General features: G+C 51.6%; 1 protein-coding gene across 1 annotated transcript in view; it reads left to right on the forward strand.

Annotated features, from left to right (window-relative positions):
• PAX7 (paired box 7) overlaps positions 1 to 23,642 on the forward strand; it is a 138,256-nt gene extending 114,614 nt beyond the window's left edge. Inside the window, 4 exon segments of the mRNA XM_087944801.1 lie at positions 17,552 to 17,582; positions 17,585 to 17,720; positions 17,722 to 17,792; positions 23,472 to 23,642. Coding sequence (XP_087800927.1) covers positions 17,552 to 17,582; positions 17,585 to 17,720; positions 17,722 to 17,792; positions 23,472 to 23,587 — 354 coding nt within the window. The 3' untranslated portion in view covers positions 23,588 to 23,642.
• The last annotated feature ends 1,305 nt before the right edge of the window (positions 23,643 to 24,947 follow it).

A 24,947-nucleotide genomic window follows, 5' to 3' on the forward strand; every position in this document is an offset into this window, starting at 1 on the left:
TCTCAAGTGATGATGCTCCCACAACTTCCGAAGGTTGATTGTTTTCACTGTCAGAAAGTTTCTCCTTATTTCCAGGTTGAATCTCTCTCCTTGATCAGTTTCCATCCATTATTCCTTGTCTGGCCTTCGGGGGCTTTGGAGAATAGCTTGACCCCTTTCCTCCTCTCTGGCAGGCCCCCAAATATTGGAAGATGCTCTCCTGTCTCCCCTGGTCCTTCTCTTCCCTAGACTAGCCAGGCCCAGTTCCTGCAACCGTTCTTCATATGTTTTAGCCTCCAGTCCCTCCCTCTTCCTCTCTCTCCCTTTCTTTCTCTCCCTCTTTCTTTCTCTCTCTCCTTCCTTCCTTTCCTTTTCTTTCTCTCCTCTCTCCCTCTTTCTCTCCCTTTTTGTTCTCTTTCTCTCACTCTTTTTTCTTCCTCTCCTTCTTTTCTTTCTCGGTCTCGGTCTCTGTCTCTTTTTCTTTCCTTTTCTTTCTCTCCCTTTTCCTTCAAATATTGGAGCCACTAGCTCTCCTGTCTCCCCTGGTCCTTCCCTGGACTAGCCAGGCCCAGTTCCTGCAACCATTCATCATATGTTTTAGCCTCCAGTCACTCCCTCTTGCTCTCTCTCCATTTCTCTCCCTTTCTTTCTTTCTTTCTTCTCCTTCCTTTTCTCTCTCCTCTCTCCCTGTTTGTTCTTTCTCACTTTTTCTTTCTCTCCTTCCTTCCTTCCTCTTTCCTTTTCTTTCTCTCCCTCCAAATATTGGAAGGCTGCTCTCCTGTCTCCCCTGGTCTTCCTCTTCCCTGGACTAGCCAGGCCCAGTTCCTGTAACCGTTCATCCTATGTTTTAGCCTCCGGTCCCCTCATCACCCTGGTTGCTCTTCTCTGCACTCTTTTTAGAGCCTCAACTTCCTTTTTATAGTGCGGTGACCAAAACTGGATGCAGAACTCTAGGTGTGGTCTTACTAATAATGCCCTTGGCGTGCTTCTCCAAAGTAGGGAGAATTGTGCGCTCTGTAATCTTTTTCCTCCTGTGGAGACAGTGGTCTTTCCTTGGCTGTGGTCACCCTTAGCTTCTTGAAGGTGGCCTCCTTGCTCCCAAGCATGAGGGTGATTCCTCCTTCCTTGACTAGTGTGTGTGTGTGTGTGTGTGTGTGTGTGTGTGTGTGTGATGGTGGCCTTGATAATGTCATGCGAGGCAACTGGGGGAAGGCCTAGGAATGGACATCCATCTCGGCTCCTCTTGCAGGAATTCAGAATTGTCATTTCCTTGAAACACAGATCTGGTGGAAATCTATCACCATCAACCATTCCGGTGAGCAAACCACGGTGAGCAAACCAGCCCCAATTTCAGGCTTACTACGGTTGGTAGGAGCTGGGCAGTGGTTTTGGGTTGTTGTTTTTTTTGCAATAAATTTTTTATTTTTATATTTTAAAAACGTCTCGTTAGGTGAACAAGGTGGTTCCAGGTTTTCACATTTCAATGCAAACGTGACCATGATTACATACTCAGCTTTCATATCCAAATTCATATCCTATTATTGCTTGAATTGACAATGGAAGGGGAATACTTTCGAACGGAATAATAGCCTGTGATAAAACTTGCAAACGTGACGGATATAAGAAAATGTGTATCATTAATATAGAAATGGAACAAGAATATGTATCATGTTATTAAATAAGACATCAGGATATTTAAAGAAAAATGAAGTAAGCTATAATATGAAATGAAATTGGATAAATTGAGAGTGATAAATACAGAAATTGAAGAAGAATATTGATAATATTGTTAAACCATGTATGAGAATATTTAAAGAAAAATGGAAGGAGCTGAGCAGTGTTGAGTTTCAGGGTTTGGGGACCATTGTCTCCCCCGGTAGATTTCTCAAGGTCAGCTGTGGTTGACCTCTTCAGAGGCAAAGTGTCCTGCTACACCAACCATGAAAACCACACTTGGCAACTTTTATGGCTTGGGGACTTTGACTCCCAGAATTCCTCTGCCAGCTATGGCATTGCGGGAGTTGAAGCCCCAAAGTCTTAAAAGTTGCCAAAAGTTTGGGGACCCGCCCTGGTCTACAAAGAACCTTTGGAGGAGCTGGCGGAGTCATGAACTCTACAAGTTATAGTTTTTGACTGGCCTTCCGTACCCATCCCGTCTGTTTCCCCTTCAAAAGTTTGGCAACGAAGTGCGTTGATAGGTCTTGGAGATCCCTGGGACTTCAACCATAGCAGAAGATCGTTCGGTGTCGAGAACTTGGAGTAGAGATGATTAAAATGGCAACAGGCGTGGCTTTCGAAGCTGATCTGTCACCTAATCCCTGTCAATTAACGGGAAAGACGACCGCTTCACCCAGCTCAGCGCCAGAGATAGAAGATGGAGCCCCTTCCCAAATCCCACTCCTTCCCCTCCCTCCCTCCCTCCCTCCTCCTCCTCCTCCTCCTCTCACTTTCGGTAACCTGGTGCTCCCAATTAGGGATTTGACACCCGGACCCGTTGATAAATTGTTTCTGTCATCTGCTTTCTGTCTTTCATTACATGCACAGACAGGACGGAAGGAGGAAGGATTGGGGTGCAGGGAGGAGGGAGGGGTGGAAAGGAAAGGAGATTTGATCTCCCGTGCTTAGTGCAGCTAGATCCATTAATTACAAAATAGCCCTTTGCAGCATGAAAAAGCAGTAATTAAATTTATGCAATCATTATCTTTAAATAGTTCTGTCTTTCCAGCGTTCGGCCCTCCCCTACCTCTTCTCTTTTCTCTACGAAGCCTTTCTAAATAGTCCAAAATTTATAGTGCTACCAAGTTCAGAGTCAGGTGCATTCAGTTACCATTTGTAATCTCAGCCACCACTGGTTTTCCCCAGCCTGCCTTTAAAGAAAGTAAATCAAGTTGTTGTTGTTGTTGTTGTTGTTGTTGTTGTTGTTGTTGTTGTTGTTGTTATTATTATTATTATTATTATTATTATTATTATTATTATTATTTAAAGGCAGCAAAAAAAAGGAGTAAGGTTATTTTCTTAGGCTTGCCAAATTTAGCAGAATTTGGTTGACACGTTAGAGAAACCTTTTAGGTTGGTCTTTCCATACTCAAATCATTTCTTCAGTAGCAGTGGAAAAATGGCTTTTCGGTATAAACTCTGGGCTACCGCTAGCTCTCAATTCCCAATGACCATATATTGTTTTCTTAGCAGCAAATAGAAATTTTCAAGTGCAATTCTGCAGCCTCCTTTTCTCTCGGTTTCCTGGGTGTTCGGTGTTAGTTGCTGCAAACTCACAATTATTTTTTATTTTTTTAAAAAAAATGCTTTCGAGAGTTTGAAAGGCCCTTGAGGAAAATTCAAGGGTGTGAAAACAATACTTTCTCGAGTTTTAATTCATGTTACCGTTGATACTTTCTTTGTCTCTATGGCTTCTGCAGTTCCAGTTGGTCGATCTCAAGATTTTCGGGGAAGAAAGAGAGAGATGCCTTAGGACTTATTTTTAAAAAAATAACAATGCAACTTTATGAAAAAAATGCAGCTCTGAACTCTGGGAATCCGCCAGAAAAGCAAGGATGTGTGTCCTGGTTGAATTAAAATTCCCAGAATCCTCCCTCTTGGTTGAGTTGGCTGAGACTGCTGGGAATTGTAGTTTGAGAACACACACACACACACGCTGGGAGAAGCGCAAGTTATGGTCATGCTTGCAAAACCTTTGCATAGTTAATAGATTAAGAATTAGGTTGAAAAATGAGTCCAGAGGTCCTTTTTTAAAATAAAATAAAAAAGCCAAGGAAATCAACCCAGCACCAAACTCTGGTTGTGTAGCCGTGTCTGCTCTCCAAGGTGCTGATTGCAAACCTGTCTTTCATTTCGATCTCTTTGCAAACCAGCTCGTGGCAAAACATTCGCAAACAGTGGTTAGGTGTTGGCGGTCGCCACCTCCCACCCCACCCCCCAGGGCAGCATTCTTGGTCTTCTTTCCAAATCTTTCCCCATCAAGAATCAGTATTCCAGATTCCCAGGAATTGGAGAGAGGGCAAAAATGACTCCATTCGGGCAAGGATCAGTTCATGAAATCCAAAGTGACTGCTGGAGTTTTGCAGGGCTGGGGATCAAGACCTGCCTAGCTTTTATTAATGCTGTCCCATCAAAAGAGGTTAGAATGGGAATAGAATAGAAAAGAATAGAATAGAAATAGAAGAATAGAATAGAATAGAATAGAATAGAATAGAATAGAATAGAATAGAATAGAATAGAATAGAATAGAATAGAATAGAAGAAAGATAATAGAATAGAATAAGAATAGAACAGAATAGAATAGAAGAAAGATTAGATTAGAATAGAATAGAATAGAATAGAATAGAATAGAATAGAATAGAATAGAATAGAATAGAACAGAATAGAATAGAATAGAGAATAGAATAGAATAGAATAAATAGAGAATAGAATAGAATAGAATAGAATAGAATAGAATAGAATAGAATAGAAGAAAGATAATAGAATAGAAGAAAGATAATAGAACAGAATTAGAATAGAATAGAAGAAAGAATAGAATAGAATAGAATAATAGAATAGAATAGAATAGAATAGAATAGAATAGAATAGAATAGAATAGAATAGAAAATAGAGAGGAATGGAATAGAATGCAGAACAGAATAGAATAAAGGGACCTTGGAGGTCAGTTGAGACCTTCAAGAAGAGACTGGACTGCCATTTGTCAGAAATGGTGTAGGGTCTCCCGCTTGGGCACGGGGTTGGACTAGATGACCTATAAGGTCCCTTCCAACTCTGATTATCTGTTATCTGCCTTCTAGTCCATCTCCAGCAGGAGACCCTGTACCATTCCAGACAAATGCCTTCCCAAGTCTCTTCTTAAAAGCCTCCAGCGATTAAGCACCCACGATTTCTGAAGGCAAGCTGGTTAATCGTCCTCCCCTGTTAGGAAGTTTCTCCTTAATTCCAGGACAAACAAACCAAACAAAAAAAAGTGGTTTTGCTCTGGGCCCGAGAAGCCGACTTTTGAGTTTTGCAGCAGGCCTCATTTACAGCCCGGTTGGATACGAACGTCAGGGGGACATTCAACCGCCAGCTCCTGAATGGAAAACCCGGGGAGTGTTACAGCCGCAGACCTGGCCCATTGTGGCTGCACACGAGGCGAGGACGGTGGAGCTGCTGTGGGGGGGGAAAAGAAGAGAAACCGCGCATTTTATCTCCCAAAGCAAACAGCAGGAAAGAGAGGAAGGGTGGAGGGAGAGCCAGCTGAGCGGAATGACTTTTTCATTTGCTTGCCAAGCCAGCCTTATTATAACGGCTGGATCTGGCATCCGAGGGGCTGGCAACATCTTTGGTGAACTTTATTGCTTGCTTTTTTTTTTTTGTTATTAGTATTATTATTATTATTTTATTTCATCTCCTCTTTTTTGATATCCCTCTCCACCTGATGAAGCCCCCGAGGCACCGGCTCGACTTGAATGGGTCTCTCTTCTTGCCTGTCGTTAAGCTGAACTTTAACTGATTGCCAAAAGCTTGCGCCATCCGAGGTGGGGATGAAGGCTTGTGTGTGTGGGGAGGGGGGGAGAGTTGGGAGGGAGGGCCAAGAGACTATCAGTGCACTAAACAACCTAGCCCCAGGCTGGGATTTGCTGCCATTCTGAAAAACGTCTTTGTACTGTCAGGTCCGTTTTCACCGTTCTTGTGGCTTCTTCGCCTGTCGCCGGAACCCGGGACGGGGGGTTGGGGGAAGGAAAGCAGAGGGGGCTTCGGGGTTGTGGGTGGGGGAACAACCTCAAAGGATCTCGCGAAATCTTGTTTGGAAGCAATGAAGCCGTCCCCGGCGCTCCATTACCGGAGTCTGCAGGGGGCTGCGATAGGCAAAGGGGCCCCGGATCCTCTTAGCGGAAGAGGAGGGAGATGGAGGTGGAGGGCAGGGTGACCTTCAGCCGTATCTTGCCCCCCTCTTTGGGCTGGCACGGGGTGGCAAAGAGAAAGGGGGTCAGCCCAGCAAAGCGGAAGGTTTGTGTGGGCTTCCCCCCTTCCCTGTTCCTGCCAGGAAGATGGATTTTTCTCCCACATAAGTGTGGATTTGAACACTGTAAAAGTGGTCCCCAAAAAACAGGTTCCCCCCAAAATTGCATTGTGTCAGGATTCCATCCGTTACCTCAATTAAATCACGAATTATGAGTTGACACATGGTTTATAAGCCCCTGGGGGAAAAAAAATCTGCACTGGGTGGAGTTTTTGCAGACCTTTTCCCTCTAAATAAGGCCTTTTCGTTTGCAAACCCAGGACAGCTCTGGTTTTAAAAGGCAACCTCTTCCCCAAAAAAGTATTCCATCCTTCCTTTTCCTTCTCCCGTTTGAGACGCCTCCGTGGATGGAGGTTGGGAATAGACAGGAATTACGAAGTCCTGCTATTTGCGTCCTTCCAGCGCTGGTTAAAGAAATGTTGTCCAGTGGGATAGGTTGATTTGGCGGGTAAGAAAAAGCAGGCCTTTGTCCATTCTGATGGGCAACCTGGCCATGACCCCACCACGGAGCATTTAGAAGCTGGCCAACCTGGCAAGTAACATCTCTCCCACCTATTCCCCCAGGAAGGGAAAATTTGGGGAGACCTTCTAATTGTCCCCTATTTAAGAGATGCTTCAACAGCCTGATGATGCGCTGCAAACATCATTTTTTATAAAGTCGTTTGCGTTGGCCTCCTTGGAAGATAAGTTCCTTTAATTGAATGACACACACACACACAAAAAAAAAAATGGTCTGAGGAGAGAAGAGAAAAGGATCTTGGACTTTATTAGCTTTTGACGGGACGGTAATTTTCACACACAACGCAAGACACACACACACACACACACACGCACCCCAGCACAGCCGAGGGGATAAAGAAAGATTCCCATTGATTAGGCACAGAGGGTGTTAGCATGAAGGAGGAGGAGGAGGAGGAGGAGGAAAGGAGGCACTTACTTAGCTCTGGAGAGAGGGATAAAGCCAAGAGATGGAAATATTAAATTGGGCCTAGGGTAGCCGTCCCAGGAATCCGCGGCGGGGATTAAGGGGACAGAGACGGAAGCGTGCGAGAAAATCCTCCTCTAATGACGGCGAGATCTCCGCTTTGTCGAGCGACTCGGCCAAGGTTGGCGAAGGCCTGCGGGACGGATTGACCCTTTACAGCCGAAATCCGACTCGGCTTTGCAGGCAAGGAGGCGCGGCAGGAAAATATCCCTTCTGCGCCTTCTTCTGTTCCTCTAGCGTTGGAGCGCGTCGCCTACCCGGTTTTTTCTTGCTTACGGGCGAAAAATAAAATAAAATAGGGGAACTGGAGGGCCCTTGGCCGAGGGGATCCCTTCTAGAGCGCAGGCTTCCCACAATCCCCTTTGCTAGCTAAGGATTCTGGGAAGGGAGGTCTGAACGCCTGGGCTTTTATAATATCTCTGCTCCCAGATGTTTCTTCTTGACAGACAATGTCCTCAGCTGTCCTCACCCACCGTTTGAAGCTCCTAATAACGTTGCCACTGCCCATTGCCAAGTGTCCTCTTAAAGCTTTAATAGCCGCAGAGAACATAAACAATGAAAGATCAAGATAGTTTGATAAAATAATGTGTGTGTGTGGGGGGGGGAAATGTGCAAGCTTTATAGATAACATACGAAGAACGGTTGCGGGATTTGGGTATGGCTAGTTTTAGTGAAAAGAAGGACTAGGGGTGGCGTCATAGCAATATTTCAAATATCTGAGGGGCTGCCAGAAAGAACAGGAGGACCAACTTCTTCTCCAAAGCACCAGAAATCAGGACAAGAAAGAATTGGATGGAGAGAAGCAACCTGAAATTAAGGAGAAATTTCCTAACAGTGGGGACAATTAACCGGTGGAACGGCTTGCCACCAGAAGTTGCGGGTGCTTCAATCACTGGAGGTTTTTAAGAAGTGACTGGACAGCCATTTGTCTGAGATAGTACAGGGTCTCCTGCCTTGAGCAGGGGGTTAGACTAGAAGACCTCCAAGGTCCCTAAAGTTTCTGGGAGAGAAGCAGGAGACGGCAATATGACTTAACCATCTTTTTGCAAACCGGAGCCTGCCAACGAGGCGCTCAGGCTCAGCTCAGAATTTGGATTGGCCCCATTAAAACCTGGAACTCACTCCTTTCTCACCCTGGGACCCCAATTCTGCAGACCCCACCCCCCAACCCACCCACCCCTCCAGCCCGACTCGCAGTCCTGCAATAAAACCCCGAACACGGTGGTGTGTGATTGCCTCTGTGTGCCAAAGCCAGCTCCGTTTATCGTAAAGGATGCACATTTGCGCCGTGAATCTCCACAGCGAGACGCCCTCGGGGCCAGCTCAGAAACGGAGAGAATTAATTACATTTTTTAAAAAAAGAAAGAAAGGAAAGACAGAAAGAGGAGAAGAGTGCCACTTCTTTTAAAGTGAGGGACGGGGTGGGGGTGTTAAATCCTGCGGGGAGAAGCACAATGGCGTGGGGGGGGGTTGTGTGTTTGTGTGTGTGTTTGAGGGGAGGGGGTCTGTAGAAACAGGAGGGAGGGAGCAAGACCAGGGGGGAACCAAAATCAGCCAAGGAGAATGTAGATTCTCCCATTTCAGCTGCCTGCGTTGTGTCTGGAGATTGGAACTGAATCACACCTCTGTGGCGTCCAACTCTCGGCAGACTTGACTTAAAAGCCTCCATAATCAGGCATTGTAAACCAGAGAAGGTGAGCCTGAGGGATTTGAGGGTCTTCCTGGAAGTCTCTCCCCCTCTCCAAAAAAAAGACAACTCGGTTTGGACTGTCTGCCTTGCAAAAGTCCTGTTTGAGTTGCCCCGTTGAGCCTGAATTGGGTGGGTGGGTGGAGGGCAATGCAAGGGGAGGGAAAGGGATTGGGTGGGGGGAGAAGGCTACAGCCCTGCACATCGACTGAAGGAGAGATTTTCCTCCCGATAATAATACTAATAATAATGCTATTAAATTCTAATACCTATTGGATACGGAGGGAGTATTGATTTTCGGTTAGCCACGGTCCTCCTCCTCCTCTCCCAGAAAAGCAAGGTCAAAAATGGTTGCATGGCGGCGGACGAGCCAGGCTGGAAATCAACCACCTCTTCCTCCCCGTCTTGATGGTTACAGCAGTGGAACCAGTGCGGTTCAACTGGGTGGAGAACTGGGGAGCCCGTGTTCCTCCTTCTCCAGCTGCAGGGGAGCCCCACCCGGGGCTGGGGATTATGGGAACTTGCCAGGCGCGATGGACCAGGTCCACCCCCGAAGGTTCAGTTTAACTTGATTGATTCCAAAGAAGCTCACACAACGGAATCTCCTCAAGTAACGGCCGGCCCTTGGTTAAGCGCCCCGGGGCACTAAAGGAGGTTTGGAGGTAGATCCTTTGTGACTATGTAAGGATTCCAGGCTGATTCCTCTTTTCACTCCTCCCTTCTTTTAAACAATTTTGGTTGGAGACAGAGGAAGAGGTCAGCTCCCAAATCACAACACAGTTTGTAGCGGAAGGAAGGGGAAGGAAGGAAGGAAGGAAGGAAGGGAAGAGGAAGGGAAGGAAGGAAGGAAGGAAGGAAGGAAGGAAGGAAGGAAGGAAGGAAGGAAGGAAGGAAGGAAGGAAGGAAGGAAGGAAAAGGAAAGGAAAGGAAAGGAAAGGAAAGGAAAGGAAAGGAAAGGAAAGGAAAGGAAGAGAGGAGAATGGTTGGAAGGAAGGAAGGAAGGAAGGAAGGAAGGAAGGAAGGAAGGAAGGAAGGAAGGAAGGAAGGAAGGAAGGAAGGAAGGAAGGAAGGAAGGAAGGAAGGAAGGAAGGAAGGAAAAGGAAAGGAAAGGAAAGGAAAGGAAAGGAAAGGAAAGGAAAGGAAGAGAGAGGAGAATGGTTGGAAGGAAGGAAGGAAGGAAGGAAGGAAGGAAGGAAGGAAGGAAGGAAGGAAGGAAAGGAAAGGAAGGAAGGAAGGAAGGAAGGAAGGAAGGAAGGAAGGAAGGAAGGAAGGAAGGAAGGAAGGAAGGAAGGAAGGAAAGAAGGAAGGAAGGAAGGAAGGAAAGGAAGGAAGGAAGGAAGGAAGGAAAAGGAAAGGAAGGAAGGAAGGAAGGAAGGAAGGAAGGAAGGAAGGAAGGAAGGAAAGGAAGGAAGGAAGGAAGGAAGGAAGGAAGGAAGGAAGGAAGGAACGGAGGGAGGCCAATGGATTACCCACCTTATACTGACCTTGAGGCCCAGCATCACAGGGTGAAATAAACCACAGGGTGCGCTTTTCACTTTGATCTCAAAAACATACGACATGATTCACAGTCTCTGGCTGGTGGGTTTGGACAGGGGAGAACAAAAAAAGGGAGGGGTGCTACACACTTGCGGAGGAGGGAGGATGACTGAAAAGACAACTGCAGGCTTAAAACACTCTCAGGAGGGGGTGCATTCGTTCTACCAGGGCGGATGGGGGGGGGGTTCATTTCCTGCTCGGAAAGGAGCTCGTGAGAACCATGGGTGCCCCTCAAGGTAAGTGGGCGGTGCTGGGTGGAAGGAGAGAGACAAGACGGAGACAGGGAGGGCAGACATAAGGCTTAGGAAGGCAGCATGTGGGAAGATAGGCAAGGCAGAGACAGGCCATGGGTAGAGATAGGCAAGGCAGAGATAGGCCATGGGGAGATAGGCAAGGCAGAGATAGGCCATGGGGAGATAGGCAAGGCAGAGATAGGCCATGGGGAGATAGGCAAGGCAGAGATAGGCCATGGGCAGATAGGCAAGGCAGAGATAGGCCATGGGGAGATAGGCAAGGCAGAGACAGGCCATGGGGAGAGAGGCAAGGCAGAGATAGGCCATGGGGAGATAGCCAAGGCAGAGATAGGCCATGGGGAGATAGGCCATGGGGAGAGAGGCAAGGCAGAGATAGGCCATGGGGAGATAGGCCATGGGGAGATAGGCCATGGGGAGATAGGCAAGGCAGAGACAGGCCATGGGGAGAGAGGCAAGGCAGAGATAGGCCATGGGGAGATAGCCAAGGCAGAGATAGGCCATGGGGAGATAGGCCATGGGGAGAGAGGCAAGGCAGAGATAGGCCATGGGGAGATAGGCCATGGGGAGATAGCCAAGGCAGAGATAGGCCATGGGGGAGATAGGCCATGGGCAGAGATAGGCCAAGGCAGAGACAGGCCATGGGAGAGAGGCAAGGCAGAGATAGGCCATGGGGAGATAGCCAAGGCAGAGATAGGCCATGGGGAGATAGGCCATGGGGAGATAGGCAAGGCAGAGACAGGCCATGGGGAGAGAGGCAAGGCAGAGATAGGCCATGGGGAGATAGCCAAGGCAGAGATAGGCCATGGGAGATAGGCCATGGGGAGAGAGGCAAGGCAGAGATAGGCCATGGGGAGATAGGCCATGGGGAGATAGCCAAGGCAGAGATAGGCCATGGGGAGATAGGCCATGGGGAGATAGGCAAGGCAGAGACAGGCCATGGGGAGAGAGGCAAGGCAGAGATAGGCCATGGGGAGATAGGCAAGGCAGAGACAGGCCATGGGGAGAATAGGCCATGGGGAGATAGGCAAGGCAGAGACAGGCCATGGGGAGATAGGCAAGGCAGAGATAGGCCATGGGGAGATAGGCCATGGGGAGAGAGGCAAGGCAGAGATAGGCCATGGGGAGATAGGCCATGGGGAGAGAGGCAAGGCAGAGATAGGCCATGGGGAGATAGGCCATGGGGAGATAGCCAAGGCAGAGATAGGCCATGGGGAGATAGGCCATGGGGAGATAGGCAAGGCAGAGACAGGCCATGGGGAGAGAGGCAAGGCAGAGATAGGCCATGGGGAGATAGCCAAGGCAGAGATAGGCCATGGGGAGATAGGCCATGGGGAGATAGGCAAGGCAGAGACAGGCCATGGGGAGAGAGGCAAGGCAGAGATAGGCCATGGGGAGATAGGCAAGGCAGAGACAGGCCATGGGGAGATAGGCCATGGGGAGATAGGCAAGGCAGAGACAGGCCATGGGGAGATAGGCAAGGCAGAGATAGGCCATGGGGAGATAGGCCATGGGGAGAGAGGCAAGGCAGAGATAGGCCATGGGGAGATAGGCCATGGGGAGATAGGCAAGGCAGACATAGGCCATGGGGAGATAGGCCATGGGGAGATAGGCAAGGCAGAGACAGGCCATGGGGAGAGAGGCAAGGCAGAGATAGGCCATGGGGAGACAGGCCATGGGGAGATAGGCAAGGCAGAGATAGGCCATGGGGAGATAGGCCATGGGGAGATAGGCAAGGCAGACATAGGCCATGGGGAGATAGGCCATGGGGAGATAGGCAAGGCAGAGACAGGCCATGGGGAGAGAGGCAAGGCAGAGATAGGCCATGGGGAGATAGCCAAGGCAGAGATAGGCCATGGGGAGATAGGCCATGGGGAGATAGCCAAGGCAGAGATAGGCCATGGGGAGATAGGCCATGGGGAGATAGCCAAGGCAGAGATAGGCCATGGGGAGATAGGCCATGGGGAGAGAGGCAAGGCAGAGATAGGCCATGGGGAGATAGCCAAGGCAGAGATAGGCCATGGGGAGATAGGCCATGGGGAGAGAGGCAAGGCAGAGATAGGCCATGGGGAGATAGGCCATGGGGAGATAGGCCATGGGGAGATAGGCAAGGCAGAGACAGGCCATGGGGAGAGAGGCAAGGCAGAGATAGGCCATGGGGAGATAGCCAAGGCAGAGATAGGCCATGGGGAGATAGGCCATGGGGAGAGAGGCAAGGCAGAGATAGGCCATGGGGAGATAGGCCATGGGGAGATAGCCAAGGCAGAGATAGGCCATGGGGAGATAGGCCATGGGGAGAGAGGCAAGGCAGAGATAGGCCATGGGGAGATAGGCCATGGGGAGAGAGGCAAGGCAGAGATAGGCCATGGGGAGATAGGCCATGGGGAGAGAGGCAAGGCAGAGATAGGCCATGGGGAGATAGGCCATGGGAGAGAGAGGCAAGGCAGAGATAGGCCATGGGGAGATAGGCCATGGGGAGAGAGGCAAGGCAGAGATAGGCCATGGGGAGATAGCCAAGGCAGAGATAGGCCATGGGGAGATAGGCCATGGGGAGAGAGGCAAGGCAGAGATAGGCCATGGGGAGATAGGCCATGGGGAGATAGGCCATGGGGAGATAGGCAAGGCAGAGACAGGCCATGGGGAGAGAGGCAAGGCAGAGATAGGCCATGGGGAGATAGCCAAGGCAGAGATAGGCCATGGGGAGATAGGCCATGGGGAGAGAGGCAAGGCAGAGATAGGCCATGGGGAGATAGGCCATGGGGAGATAGCCAAGGCAGAGATAGGCCATGGGGAGATAGGCCATGGGGAGAGAGGCAAGGCAGAGATAGGCCATGGGGAGATAGGCCATGGGGAGATAGGCCATGGGGAGATAGGCAAGGCAGAGACAGGCCATGGGGAGAGAGGCAAGGCAGAGATAGGCCATGGGGAGATAGCCAAGGCAGAGATAGGCCATGGGGAGATAGGCCACGGAAAAGAGAGGCAAGGCAGAGATAGGCCATGGGGAGATAGGCCATGGGGAGATAGCCAAGGCAGAGATAGGCCATGGGGAGATAGGCCATGGGGAGATAGGCAAGGCAGAGACAGGCCATGGGGAGAGAGGCAAGGCAGAGATAGGCCATGGGGAGATAGGCAAGGCAGAGACAGGCCATGGGGAGATAGGCCATGGGGAGATAGGCAAGGCAGAGACAGGCCATGGGGAGATAGGCAAGGCAGAGATAGGCCATGGGGAGATAGGGCAAGGCAGACATAGGCCATGGGGAGATAGGCCATGGGGAGATAGGCAAGGCAGAGACAGGCCATGGGGAGAGAAAGGCAAGGCAGAGATAGGCCATGGGGAGATAGCCAAGGCAGAGATAGGCCATGGGGAGATAGGCCATGGGGAGAGAGAGGCAAGGCAGAGATAGGCCATGGGGAGATAGCCAAGGCAGAGATAGGCCATGGGGAGATAGGCCATGGGGAGAGGCAAGGCAGAGATAGGCCATGGGGAGATAGGCCATGGGGAGATAGCCAAGGCAGAGATAGGCCATGGGGAGATAGGCCATGGGGAGATAGGCAAGGCAGAGACAGGCCATGGGGAGAGAGGCAAGGCAGAGATAGGCCATGGGGAGATAGGCAAGGCAGAGACAGGCCATGGGGAGATAGGCCATGGGGAGATAGACAAGGCAGAGACAGGCCATGGGGAGATAGGCAAGGCAGAGATAGGCCATGGGGAGATAGGCCATGGGGAGATAGGCAAGGCAGAGACAGGCCATGGGGAGAGAGGCAAGGCAGAGATAGGCCATGGGGAGATAGGCAAGGCAGAGATAGGCCATGGGGAGATAGGCCATGGGGAGATAGGCAAGGCAGAGACAGGCCATGGGTAGAGAGAGGCAAGGCAGGGATAGGTCATGGGGAGATAGGCAAGGCAGAGATAGGCCATGGGGAGATAGGCCATGGGGAGATAGGCAAGGCAGAGATAGGCCATGGGGAGAGAGGCAAGGCAGAGATAGGCCATGGGGAGATAGGCAAGGCAGAGATAGGCCATGGGGAGATAGCCAAGGCAGAGATAGGCCATGGGGAGATAGGCCATGGGGAGAGAGGCAAGGCAGAGATAGGCCATGGGGAGATAGCCAAGGCAGAGATAGGCCATGGGGAGATAGGCCATGGGGAGAGAGGCAAGGCAGAGATAGGCCATGGGGAGATAGGCCATGGGGAGATAGCCAAGGCAGAGATAGGCCATGGGGAGATAGCCAAGGCAGAGACAGGCCATGGGGAGATAGGCCATGGGGAGATAGGCAAGGCAGAGACAGGCCATGGGGAGATAGGCAAGGCAGAGATAGGCCATGGGGAGATAGGCAAGGCAGAGACAGGCCATGGGGAGAGAGGCAAGGCAGAGATAGGCCATGGGGAGATAGGCAAGGCAGAGATAGGCCATGGGGAGATAGGCCATGGGGAGATAGGCAAGGCAGAGACAGGCCATGGGTAGAGAGAGGCAAGGCAGGGATAGGTCATGGGGAGATAGGCAAGGCAGAGATAGGCCATGGGGAGATAGGCCATGGGGAGATAGGCAAGGCAGAGATAGGCCATGGGGAGAGAGGCAAGGCAGAGATAGGCCATGGGGAGATAGGCAAGGCAGAGATAGGCCATGGGGAGATAGCCAAGGCAGAGATAGGCCATGGGGAGATAGGCCATGGGGAGAGAGGCAAGGCAGAGATAGGCCATGGGGAGATAGCCAAGGCAGAGATAGGCCATGGGGAGATAGGCCATGGGGAGAGAGGCAAGGCAGAGATAGGCCATGGGGAGATAGGCCATGGGGAGATAGCCAAGGCAGAGATAGGCCATGGGGAGATAGGCCATGGGGAGATAGGCAAGGCAGAGACAGGCCATGGGGAGAGAGGCAAGGCAGAGATAGGCCATGGGGAGATAGGCAAGGCAGAGATAGGCCATGGGGAGATAGGCCATGGGGAGATAGGCAAGGCAGAGACAGGCCATGGGGAGAGGCAAGGCAGAGATAGGCCATGGGGAGATAGGCAAGGCAGAGATAGGCCATGGGGAGATAGGCCATGGGGAGATAGGCAAGGCAGAGACAGGCCATGGGTAGAGAGAGGCAAGGCAGGGATAGGTCATGGGGAGATAGGCAAGGCAGAGATAGGCCATGGGGAGATAGGCCATGGGGAGATAGGCAAGGCAGAGACAGGCCATGGGGAGAGAGGCAAGGCAGAGATAGGCCATGGGGAGATAGCCAAGGCAGAGATAGGCCATGGGGAGATAGGCAAGGCAGAGATAGGCCATGGGGAGATAGGCAAGGCAGACATAGGGCATGGGGAGATAGGCAAGGCAGAGATAGACCATGGGTAGATAGCCAAAGCAGAGATAGGCCATGGGTAGATAGGCAAGGCAGAGATAGGCCATGGGGAGATAGGCAAGGCAGAGATAGGTCATGGGGAGCTAGCCAAGGCAGAGATAGGCCATGGGTAGATAGGCAAGGCAGAGATAGGCCATGGGGAGATAGCAAGGCAGAGATAGGCCATGGGGAGATAGGCCATGGGGAGATAGGCAAGGCAGAAATAGGCCATGGGTAGAGATAGGCAAGGCAGAGATAGGCCATGGGGAGATAGGCAAGGCAGAGATAGGCCATGGGGAGATAGGCCATGGGGAGAGAGGCAAGGCAGAGATAGGCCATGGGGAGATAGGCCATGGGGAGATAGGCAAGGCAGAGATAGGCCATGGGGAGATAGGCCATGGGGAGATAGCCAAAGCAGAGATAGGCCATGGGTAGATAGGCAAGGCAGAGATAGGCCATGGGGAGATAGGCAAGGCAGAGATAGGTCATGGGGAGCTAGCCAAGGCAGAGATAGGCCATGGGGAGATAGGCAAGGCAGAGATAGGCCATGGGGAGATAGGCAAGGCAGAGATAGGCCATGGGGAGATAGGCAAGGCAGAGATAGGCCATGGGGAGATAGGCAAGGCAGAGATAGGCCATGGGGAGATAGGCAAGGCAGAGATAGGCCATGGGGAGATAGGCAAGGCAGAGATAGGCCATGGGGAGATAGGCAAGGCAGACATAGGCCATGGGGAGATAGGCAAGGCAGACATAGGCCATGGGGAGATAGGCAAGGCAGAGATAGGCCATGGGGAGATAGGCAAGGCAGAGATAGGCCATGGGGAGATAGGCAAGGCAGAGATAGGCCATGGGGAGATAGGCAAGGCAGAGATAGGCCATGGGTAGAGATAGGCAAGGCAGAGATAGGCCTTAGGGAAATAGGCAAGGCAGAAATAGTTAAGGCAGAGACAGATAGAGGAAGGATAGGCCATGGGTAGACATGGCAGAGACAGGGAGAGGAAGCATAAAGACATAGGCAAGGCAGAGATAGGCCTTGGGGAAGACGGAGAGGAAGGATATCCGATGGGGAGATGCAAGGAAAGGATCGGCCGTGGAGGGAGGGGCAGGGGTGGGGTTAGGTTTTAGGGAGCAGGAGATGGAGGGGTTGGGGTTCTGGAATGGTGTTTAGGGGAAGTATACATAATGAGTTATGGGGTAGGAAAATGCAGAATTGGAGTAAGGAAAGGGGTTTGCGAAGGTGGAGAGCATGTTGTATGGGGAGGAGGAGCTTTGAGTAGGACAGGGGAGGGGGAAGGAGTAGAGTGGTGGTGTGGTATGGGAGCAGGAAGGAGTTTGCAATTGGAGTAAGGGAGGAGAGGGGGAAGTAAGGATGAGGGAGGGAGGGAAGTAGGAAAGGATAAAAAGGTAGAATGGGAGGAAGGAAATTTGGAGCTAAGGGAGGAGAACCATGGGAAGGAAAAGGAAGAGAAGGGGAAGATGGAGGGAGAGAGAGAGAAGGCACGGGAGGGAGGATGGAAAAGGAGCCAGGGAGTAAATAGTGAAAGCGAGGAAGGGAAGAGCGGGCAAAGAGGGAGGGGAAGAGGAATGACGGGGAAGGGCAGGTCTTCCTGCCACGGAGCTGGGTGCGGAGGGGCCTCCGATTGGGATTGACCGCTGACCGTCTTCACCAGGTCCTTCTCGTCCACCGGGTCTTCCGCTTGTCTTGTTGGGGGGCTCCGTGATGGCTGCTGCCCCTCCCAGACCCTCTCACCCTTCTCTCCCCCGCCCCCCCCTCCCTCCCCCACAGGTGATGAGCATCCTGAGCAACCCCAGCGGAGTGGCCCCCAGTCCCAGGCCGACTTCTCCATCTCCCCCTGCACGGCAGCCTGGAGCGCCAACGCCATCTCGGCCAGCTGCAGCCAGCGCAGCGACTCCATCAAGTCCGTCGACAGCCTCCCCACCTCCCAGGCCTACTGCCCCCACCTACACCACTACGGGCTACAGCGTGGATCCCGTGGCCGGCTACCAGTACGGCCAGTACGGCCAGAGTGAGTATCCTTCCGTCTCGGGGGAGGGTCCCCCTTCTCTGAAAGAGATGGAGATGGGGGGCCTGCGCTCCTCTCCCCCAAAAATGCCGAGGGTGGGGTCGGGTGACCTTTTTTGGGGGCCTCCAAGGCCGTCTCCCCTGCCAACCAGGCCCCCTAAATCCCAGCTCTGTAAGGGTGAGTGGGACCCGCTGGAATAGGCCCAGTCTTGCTTACCTTGGACGGGGGGGCAGGAGGTGCCTTTCACACACACACCCCCGACTTGTGCCTATGGAGTCTTCCACATCCTGGGATTTTGTCCCAAAAGGTCAAGCGGGGTGTGGGGGTTGTGTGTGTTTGTTCTTGGTTTTTTTTTCCCCCTTGAAGACGTTTCGCTTTCCCCATCCAAGGAGCTTCCTTCAGTTCTGACTGAAGGGCGGAATGGATTCAGTCAGAACTGGAAGAAGCTTCTTGGATCAGAAGCGAAACGTCTTCGGGGGAAAAACTAACGTTTTGCACACACACACACACACACACCTCTTTCACAAGAGGAGGCTCTGCCTTGTGTTGAGGGGCTCTTGAGGGTGGGGGGAGGCGGCTCCTCCCAGACCAAGGAGTTGAGTGTCCCAGGCACCCCCCATTTCCCCTCCCCTGGGGGGGGGGGCTCCCCCAATTGACCTCTGGGTCCTTCCGTTTTTCCTTTTAACGCGCTTCCCTTCCCCAAATGAGAAACGGCTGCCCGGGGGTGGAGCATGAACGCTCCTTCACCCCTTCTCCCCCACCCCATTTCTCCCAGGGAAGAAACACCCCCTCCCCAAAGTTTGGCCTGTGACCCCCGACCTTCCTCGTCGCTTCTGGTGGGGAAATCCAGCCACAGGTGGAAGTGATAAAAAAACCTGAAACCAATTCCAGCGGCTGGCCGAGAGAAAAGCCCTCCAGGCCAAGCGTTAGTCTCACACACACACACACACCCCTATAGATGTGCCTGTCTTGTGTGTGTAACGCAGCACGTTGTGTGTTTGTGCAGGACGGGAGGGGAGGGGGTGTTCAAAATGAGCTGCATCTGAAGAGGCAGGGGAGGGGACGCAGCCGGCATCGGCTGCTCATCCCTTCCCGAAGCTGGCGGAAGAATTCAGCCAAAGGGGCACTTGGCAAAATCTGCCCCCGATTTAAACCCTGCCAGCCTCTTCCTTGGCCCCTGGGACCCCCTGACTCAGCCCAAGGCGTTTCAGAAGCAAGGGGGGTCCGGGCTGGCAGCCCCCCCCCCAGCCCAGGTCAGAGGCTTTGGCTGGGTGGGCTTAAGGGCTGCCCTCCTCTTCTTGCTCCCACCTCGGCTCCTTAGACGATGGTGAAGCCAAGAAGCTTCCCTACCAGCCATGGGCCATGGGGGGGTCCTCTGTTCTAGGTTTCTAAAGGGGAGGGAGGGAAGGGAGGGAAGGGAGGGAAGATTTTAGTGGAATGAAAGGAGGAGGGAGGGGAAGGAGAGGAGGAGAAGGAGGGAGGGGGAGGGAAGAAGGAGAAGGAGGGAAGGGAAGGAAAGGAAAGGGAAGGAAGGGGAAGGAAGGAAAGGAAAAGAAAGGAAAGGAAAGGAAAGGAAAGGAAAGGAAAGGAAGGAAGGAAGGAAGGAAGGAAGGAAGGAAGGAAGGAAGGATTTTAGGGGAAGGGAAGGGAAGGAAGGAAGGGAAGGAAGGAAGGGAGCAGAAGGGGATTCTGGAAGGAAGGAAGGGGAGAAGGGGAGCATTCATTCAGGGCCCAAGCTGAACCCCAGCCGCCTCTTCCCAGACAAGCCCCACACAGAGCCCCACCCCCGGGTCTCCCCTACTCTTTGGGTGCAGAGAGCCTGGAAACCAGCAAACCTCCCAACCTGAGATGGGAGGAAAGGGGGGGGGCTGCCTTGGGGGCTGCCCAAATCTTCCAGGAATTACTCCCCTCCAATTAAGGGCTCCTCTCCCCCCAACCCCCCTCCTAAAACCCCTTCTTTAAAATCCCGTTTTATCCCCCCAGAGGGGCCCAGATGTTCATGTTACCCCTTTCTCTTAGGCCCCTGGGGCCTAGACTCCCAAACCTATATTCCCCACCCCTCCCTCATTTCTACCTGCAAAGGGCCGGGGAGCACTTTTTGCAAGCCGCAGATGGGCAGAACCTTTGAAGTTGGCATTGCAACGGCCACCCTTGGCCAGGCCTCCAGGGAAGGCATTCCCACCCACCCGCCGTGCCAACTTCCTAAAAGTTGGGGGCGGGGGGCTTAAAAGGGCACGGGGATTGGAGCTTCTCACGCCATCCAAAAGCCCACCACACCCTCTTCCCCCCCGGCCTTGTGCCCGAGCCGTTGCCCACCTCCTTTTTGGTCCTGACTCACCGAGGAAGAGTGCCAGCTTGGAGAATTGAGCTGGTCCCACAGGCCAAAGAGCTACACTAATGACGGCGGTTATGGAACGCCGAGGCGTGAAAAAAATTCCTAATGGATGTGACAAGTCTAATAAGGATTTTTGCTAGGAAGGACCCCCCTTTGGGGAAAGGGCCGCTGACAGGACGCTGACGGCTGAAATTTGTTTACTTGGCTGGCACCAAGTGGGGCTCTCTCCGCGCGATTCTTATTAATCTAATTTGAGGCTGAAGAATTGCAATGGGGGTGGGTGGGTTTGGAGGGGAAACGGGCAAAAAATAATTGGACTGAAGCTCAGCTAACAAAAGAGTTTCACCATTGGGTCCCTGCAAAAGGGGGGGGGGGCTTCCCCAAATTTTTTTTGCAAGGAGTTCTCTGCTTGGTGGCTGGGTGGCCGTGGCCTAGTTGGCCTCTTTGCCGTCCCCGGACTCCTGAGGCTTTCCTCGAGACTCCGGGAGGGCGAAAACAGCCTCCCCGGACTCCTGAGGATTTCCTCGAGACTCCGGGAGGGCGAAAACAGCCTCCCCGGACTCCTGAGGCTTTCCTCGAGACTCCGGGAGGGCGAAAACAGCCTCCCCGGACTCCGGAGGCTCTCTGGAAGCCGGAAACAGGCCCATTTCCAGCCTTCTCTCGGCCTCCGCACACACTCTGCATAACCTGCATCCAAAACGGGCCACGTGGGGACTCCTAGGAGGGGAGGGGTGGGCAGGGCCAGCCAGGAGTCGGATTTGGGGGTTGTCTGAACTGCACAGAATCTTAGCTAGGAGGGAGGCCAAATAAATGCAAAAAATATTAACATTTATTTGGGCCTGCTGTCTAGGGTGGAAGGGATTCACTCCCTAGCCGAAAGCCAATCAATTCAGGTAGTCCTAGACTTACGACGCACAACTGAGCCCAAATTTTCGTTGCTAAGTAAGACTTTTAACTCAGGGGCCTTCAAACTTGACAGCTTTAAGACTTGTGGACTTCAACTCCCAGAATTCCTCTTCCTCCAGTCAGGTTAGCTCAGGAATTCTGGGAGTTGAAGTCCACAAGTCTTAAACTTGGCCAAGTTTGAAGGCCCTTGCTTTAAGTGAACATGACTCCATTTTACGACCTTTCTTGCCACTGTTGTTAAGCGAATCACTACCATTGTTAAGTGAGTAACTGGGTTGTTCCGTTTCCCCGTTGCCGAAGGGTCATAAGTGTGAAAAACGGCCACGAGTCTCTTTTTTTTCAGTGCCGTTTTGCAACTTCGAGCGCTCCTTAAAGGAGCTGTTGTAAGTCAAGGACTTACCTGTAGTTGGTTAAATTTCAGATCCTACTCTCCGTTTTAATCAGCGCATTCTCCAGTCACGAGTTCAGCACCGAAGGAATCGCTGTGGTTGTTATTTATGGTCAGCTGAGCTACCAAATCTCTTCGGTTTAATTCAGGTTTAATTCTAACCCCCCTTACAATATTTATTTATTTGGGATGGAGGGAGGGGGTTTTAAAGAAACTTCTAAGGCACAAGGGTCCAATCATGGCGACTTTTAAGACTTGCGGACTTCAACTCCCAGAATTCTCCAGCCAGTGAAGGGATTGAAGCCTCCAAGTCTTAAAAGTCTTTGGACACCCCCCGTTCTAAAGAATTTCAAATGTTGGGATCAGGCTGCTTGTTATCTCTGTTTTAAAGGTATTTTAAAGATAACAACATGAAGCCTGAACTCATAACTTTTGAAATCGCTTCCTCCATTAGCAGATTATAGCTAGCAAGATGTTTTAACTTAAACCGTTCTTCTAACTCTACTATGGTTTAAAGCTGAGCTTTCTTGCCAATTTTACTCCTTCTTCAGCCCATTAAAACACTGTGTTATAGTGTGACATTATCTGGGCATTCCTCATGTGGTATTTGATTTCAATTTTAATCCGTATTAACCGCATCTGTTTGGGCCAGATCGATCAGTTGTTGTAAACCAACCAGATTCATTCTCTTAGTGAGGTGTAGGGCAGCATAGGAATTCAATAAAAAAAATTAAATTAACTCTTGACGATCCTGCTTTTTCCCTGTCCTTACCTCCTTTGCAACTGGGTTTCTAAACGTGGCTAATTTGCAACAGAATACCTTATGCTCAGGGGTGGGATTCAAATTTTTTAACAACCTGTTCTGTGGGCGTGGCTTAGGTGGTGGGCGTGGCTTGGTGGTCATGTGACTGGGTGGGCGTGGCTTGGTGGTCATGTTATTGGCTGGGCGTGGCCAACTCAACATCACTCACATCGAGGCACGCATCTCCTCGCCTGGCCTCTCGTGACTGTGGGGGTGCTGCAGCAGTCGTAAGTGTGAAAAAGGGTCATAAGTCACTTTTTTCAGTGCCATTGTGACTTTGAATGGTCACTCCACACAAGCAAAGTACCAGCAAAGGAGGGGGGGAAACCTCCAGAGAAGTTCCTGAGACAGGAAGTCTAGTCCTGCCAAGAATGTAATAAGGGTTAACGGAGAGGCAGTTTCTGTAAGCAACACCAGAATGTTTCCTTCCTGCCTTCCTTACAGGATTAGCCCAGTAATTTCTTCGTGTGAACTGGTAGAATCCCACCCCTGCTTATGCTACCAGGCTTGAAATATTGGACCTGGATAAAGTAGAACTATGCTGCCTACGGTCTGACCTAAGCTTAGTACACAAAATTGCTACAACACCCTGTCAATGACTACTTCAGCTTCAACCGCAAAACACACGGGCAAGCAATAGATACAAACTCAAAGTAAACTGCTCCAAACTCAATTGCAGAAAATACGACTTCAGCAACAGAGTGGGTCAGTGCCTGGAATGCCCTACCTGACTCTGTTGTTACATCCTCTAACCCCGCACTCCTTTAACCTCAAAACTAACCACTATTGACCTCACTCCATTCCTAAGAGGCCTGTAAGGGGGCGTGCGTAAGTGCGCCAGCGTGCCTACCGTCCCTGTCCTACTGTTCCCATTTATTCATACCCATCTATTATCATATACCTGTTTATACTTATACGTTTATACATTATGTTCATACTTATACTTGTTTTCTCATACATGCTTGACAGACTAAAATAAATAATAAATTCCTGCCCCTCCCTTTGCAAAATTTCCCCAGAATTAATTCAGCAAGGACCAGTCTTGCAACGGGGGAAATTCCTCATGCCAAGCTGGAGTGCACCTATTGTGACCTACAATTATAAAGGTTGCCGGGCCGGGGGGTGGGGATTGCACCGGGAGGGAGGTGGGTGGGAGACTCAGGGGGAAGCAGAAATGCACCTGTTGCAAAATAACACACACGGATCGCCTTATTTTAATTTTTTCCCCTCCCTCTCCTTCGCCCCTGCTAGCTGCCGTCGACTACCTGACCAAGAACGTCAGCTTGTCCACACAGCGCCGGATGAAACTCGGGGAACATTCAGCCGTGCTGGGGCTCCTACCGGTGGAAACAGGCCAGGCCTACTGAAGGCTTCCTCCTGGGATCCTCCCACAGGCAACCCTCAGCCACCAAGAAGGCAAAATGGGGGGGAAAAAACAACAACAACAACCCGCTACAACCATCAAACTATCTGGGACCAGCTTCTGCCCACCACTGGCTTTTCTTCAGAGACTAGAGGGACCAAACTTTCCCAACCCTGCCTCCATCCCAGAGGCCCACTGATCTCCCTCCGCCCCAATCCTTGTTCTGTGTACCCACGAAGACTAATGACCGTGTTCCCAACTCCAGAGACCATGGTTTGTAAAGGACTCCTCTCATCTGGGAGCTTGTTGACCAACGTGGGGCCCTTCCAATGCTCCCAGATGTGTCCATCGTTGCCGCCGCGCGGCGGAGTCAACGTGGAAGCTCTTTTCTTCATCATTATATAGCCAGGTGGATACCGATATATTCTTTGGCCCACCTCGCCTCCCCTCCTCCCCGTGTCGTCCCCCCCTACCCCCATCACTTTTATTATCGTACACGATCAATCATCCATGAAAGAAACTGTCTGATCCAAGGACCACGGAAGGGCGGCTTTGGACCAAATACATACAAGCGTCAAGAAGCGAGACTGGGAAAAAAAACAAACGAACGACGGTTGTTCCTGGTCAGAAGAGGAAAGAGAGAGAAAGAGAGAGAAAGATGCTACGTCTTGTAAATATGTTCATCTCCACTTCGGAGAAGGGAGGTTCGGCGGGGAGCGGATCCGGTAGATTCCAAGAAAGCTCTGGGTTCTGTCTGGAGAGTCACCTTCACAAGGGTCCCCTCTGGTTGTGTCCGGAGGCTCTAGGGAGGGGTTAGTCGAACTGGGTCGGTTCAGGGCCCCACCTGTCCACCAGGAGAAAATAGGAGAGGGGGCAGTGGTGGGATTCAAAAAAAACTTTTTACTACCAGTTTGGTGGGCGTGGCTTGGTGGGCGTGGCAGGGGAAGGATATACTGCAAAATCCCCCTCCCCACCCCCCTAACCTGCTTTCCAGCTCCGTTCTCCTGGGCAGGGCAACCCAAGGAGACCCAGCCGATCATCTGGGACTCAACGGGAGGCAGAGAAGAGATGGGGTTGGCGGGGCCAGTCGGAGGTGGTTCTTTTGCCGGTTCTCCGAACGACTCAAAATTTCCGCTACTGGTTCCCCAGAACCGGCTGAAGAGGGGGGATTAGGGAAGGCCCACCCCGGTGACGTGAGTTGCTAGCGGCCCAGCAGAAGGGGGCCGATCAGCTCGGGAGGCTTCTGGGTGTGCAAAACATCTTCAAAATGGCTTTTTTCTTCCGTCCCCTGGCCGTTTGCCGTATTTCTTGGAAATAAAGAGGTTGACCCTACGGCTAAAAGGGTCCCTTCCTTCTCCTGCAAG

Source organism: Notechis scutatus, chromosome 16, assembly GCF_049901735.1.
Source record: "Notechis scutatus isolate UNSWTSFEM ecotype Mainland chromosome 16, rNotScu1.2, whole genome shotgun sequence".
Lineage (NCBI taxonomy): Eukaryota > Metazoa > Chordata > Lepidosauria > Squamata > Elapidae > Notechis > Notechis scutatus.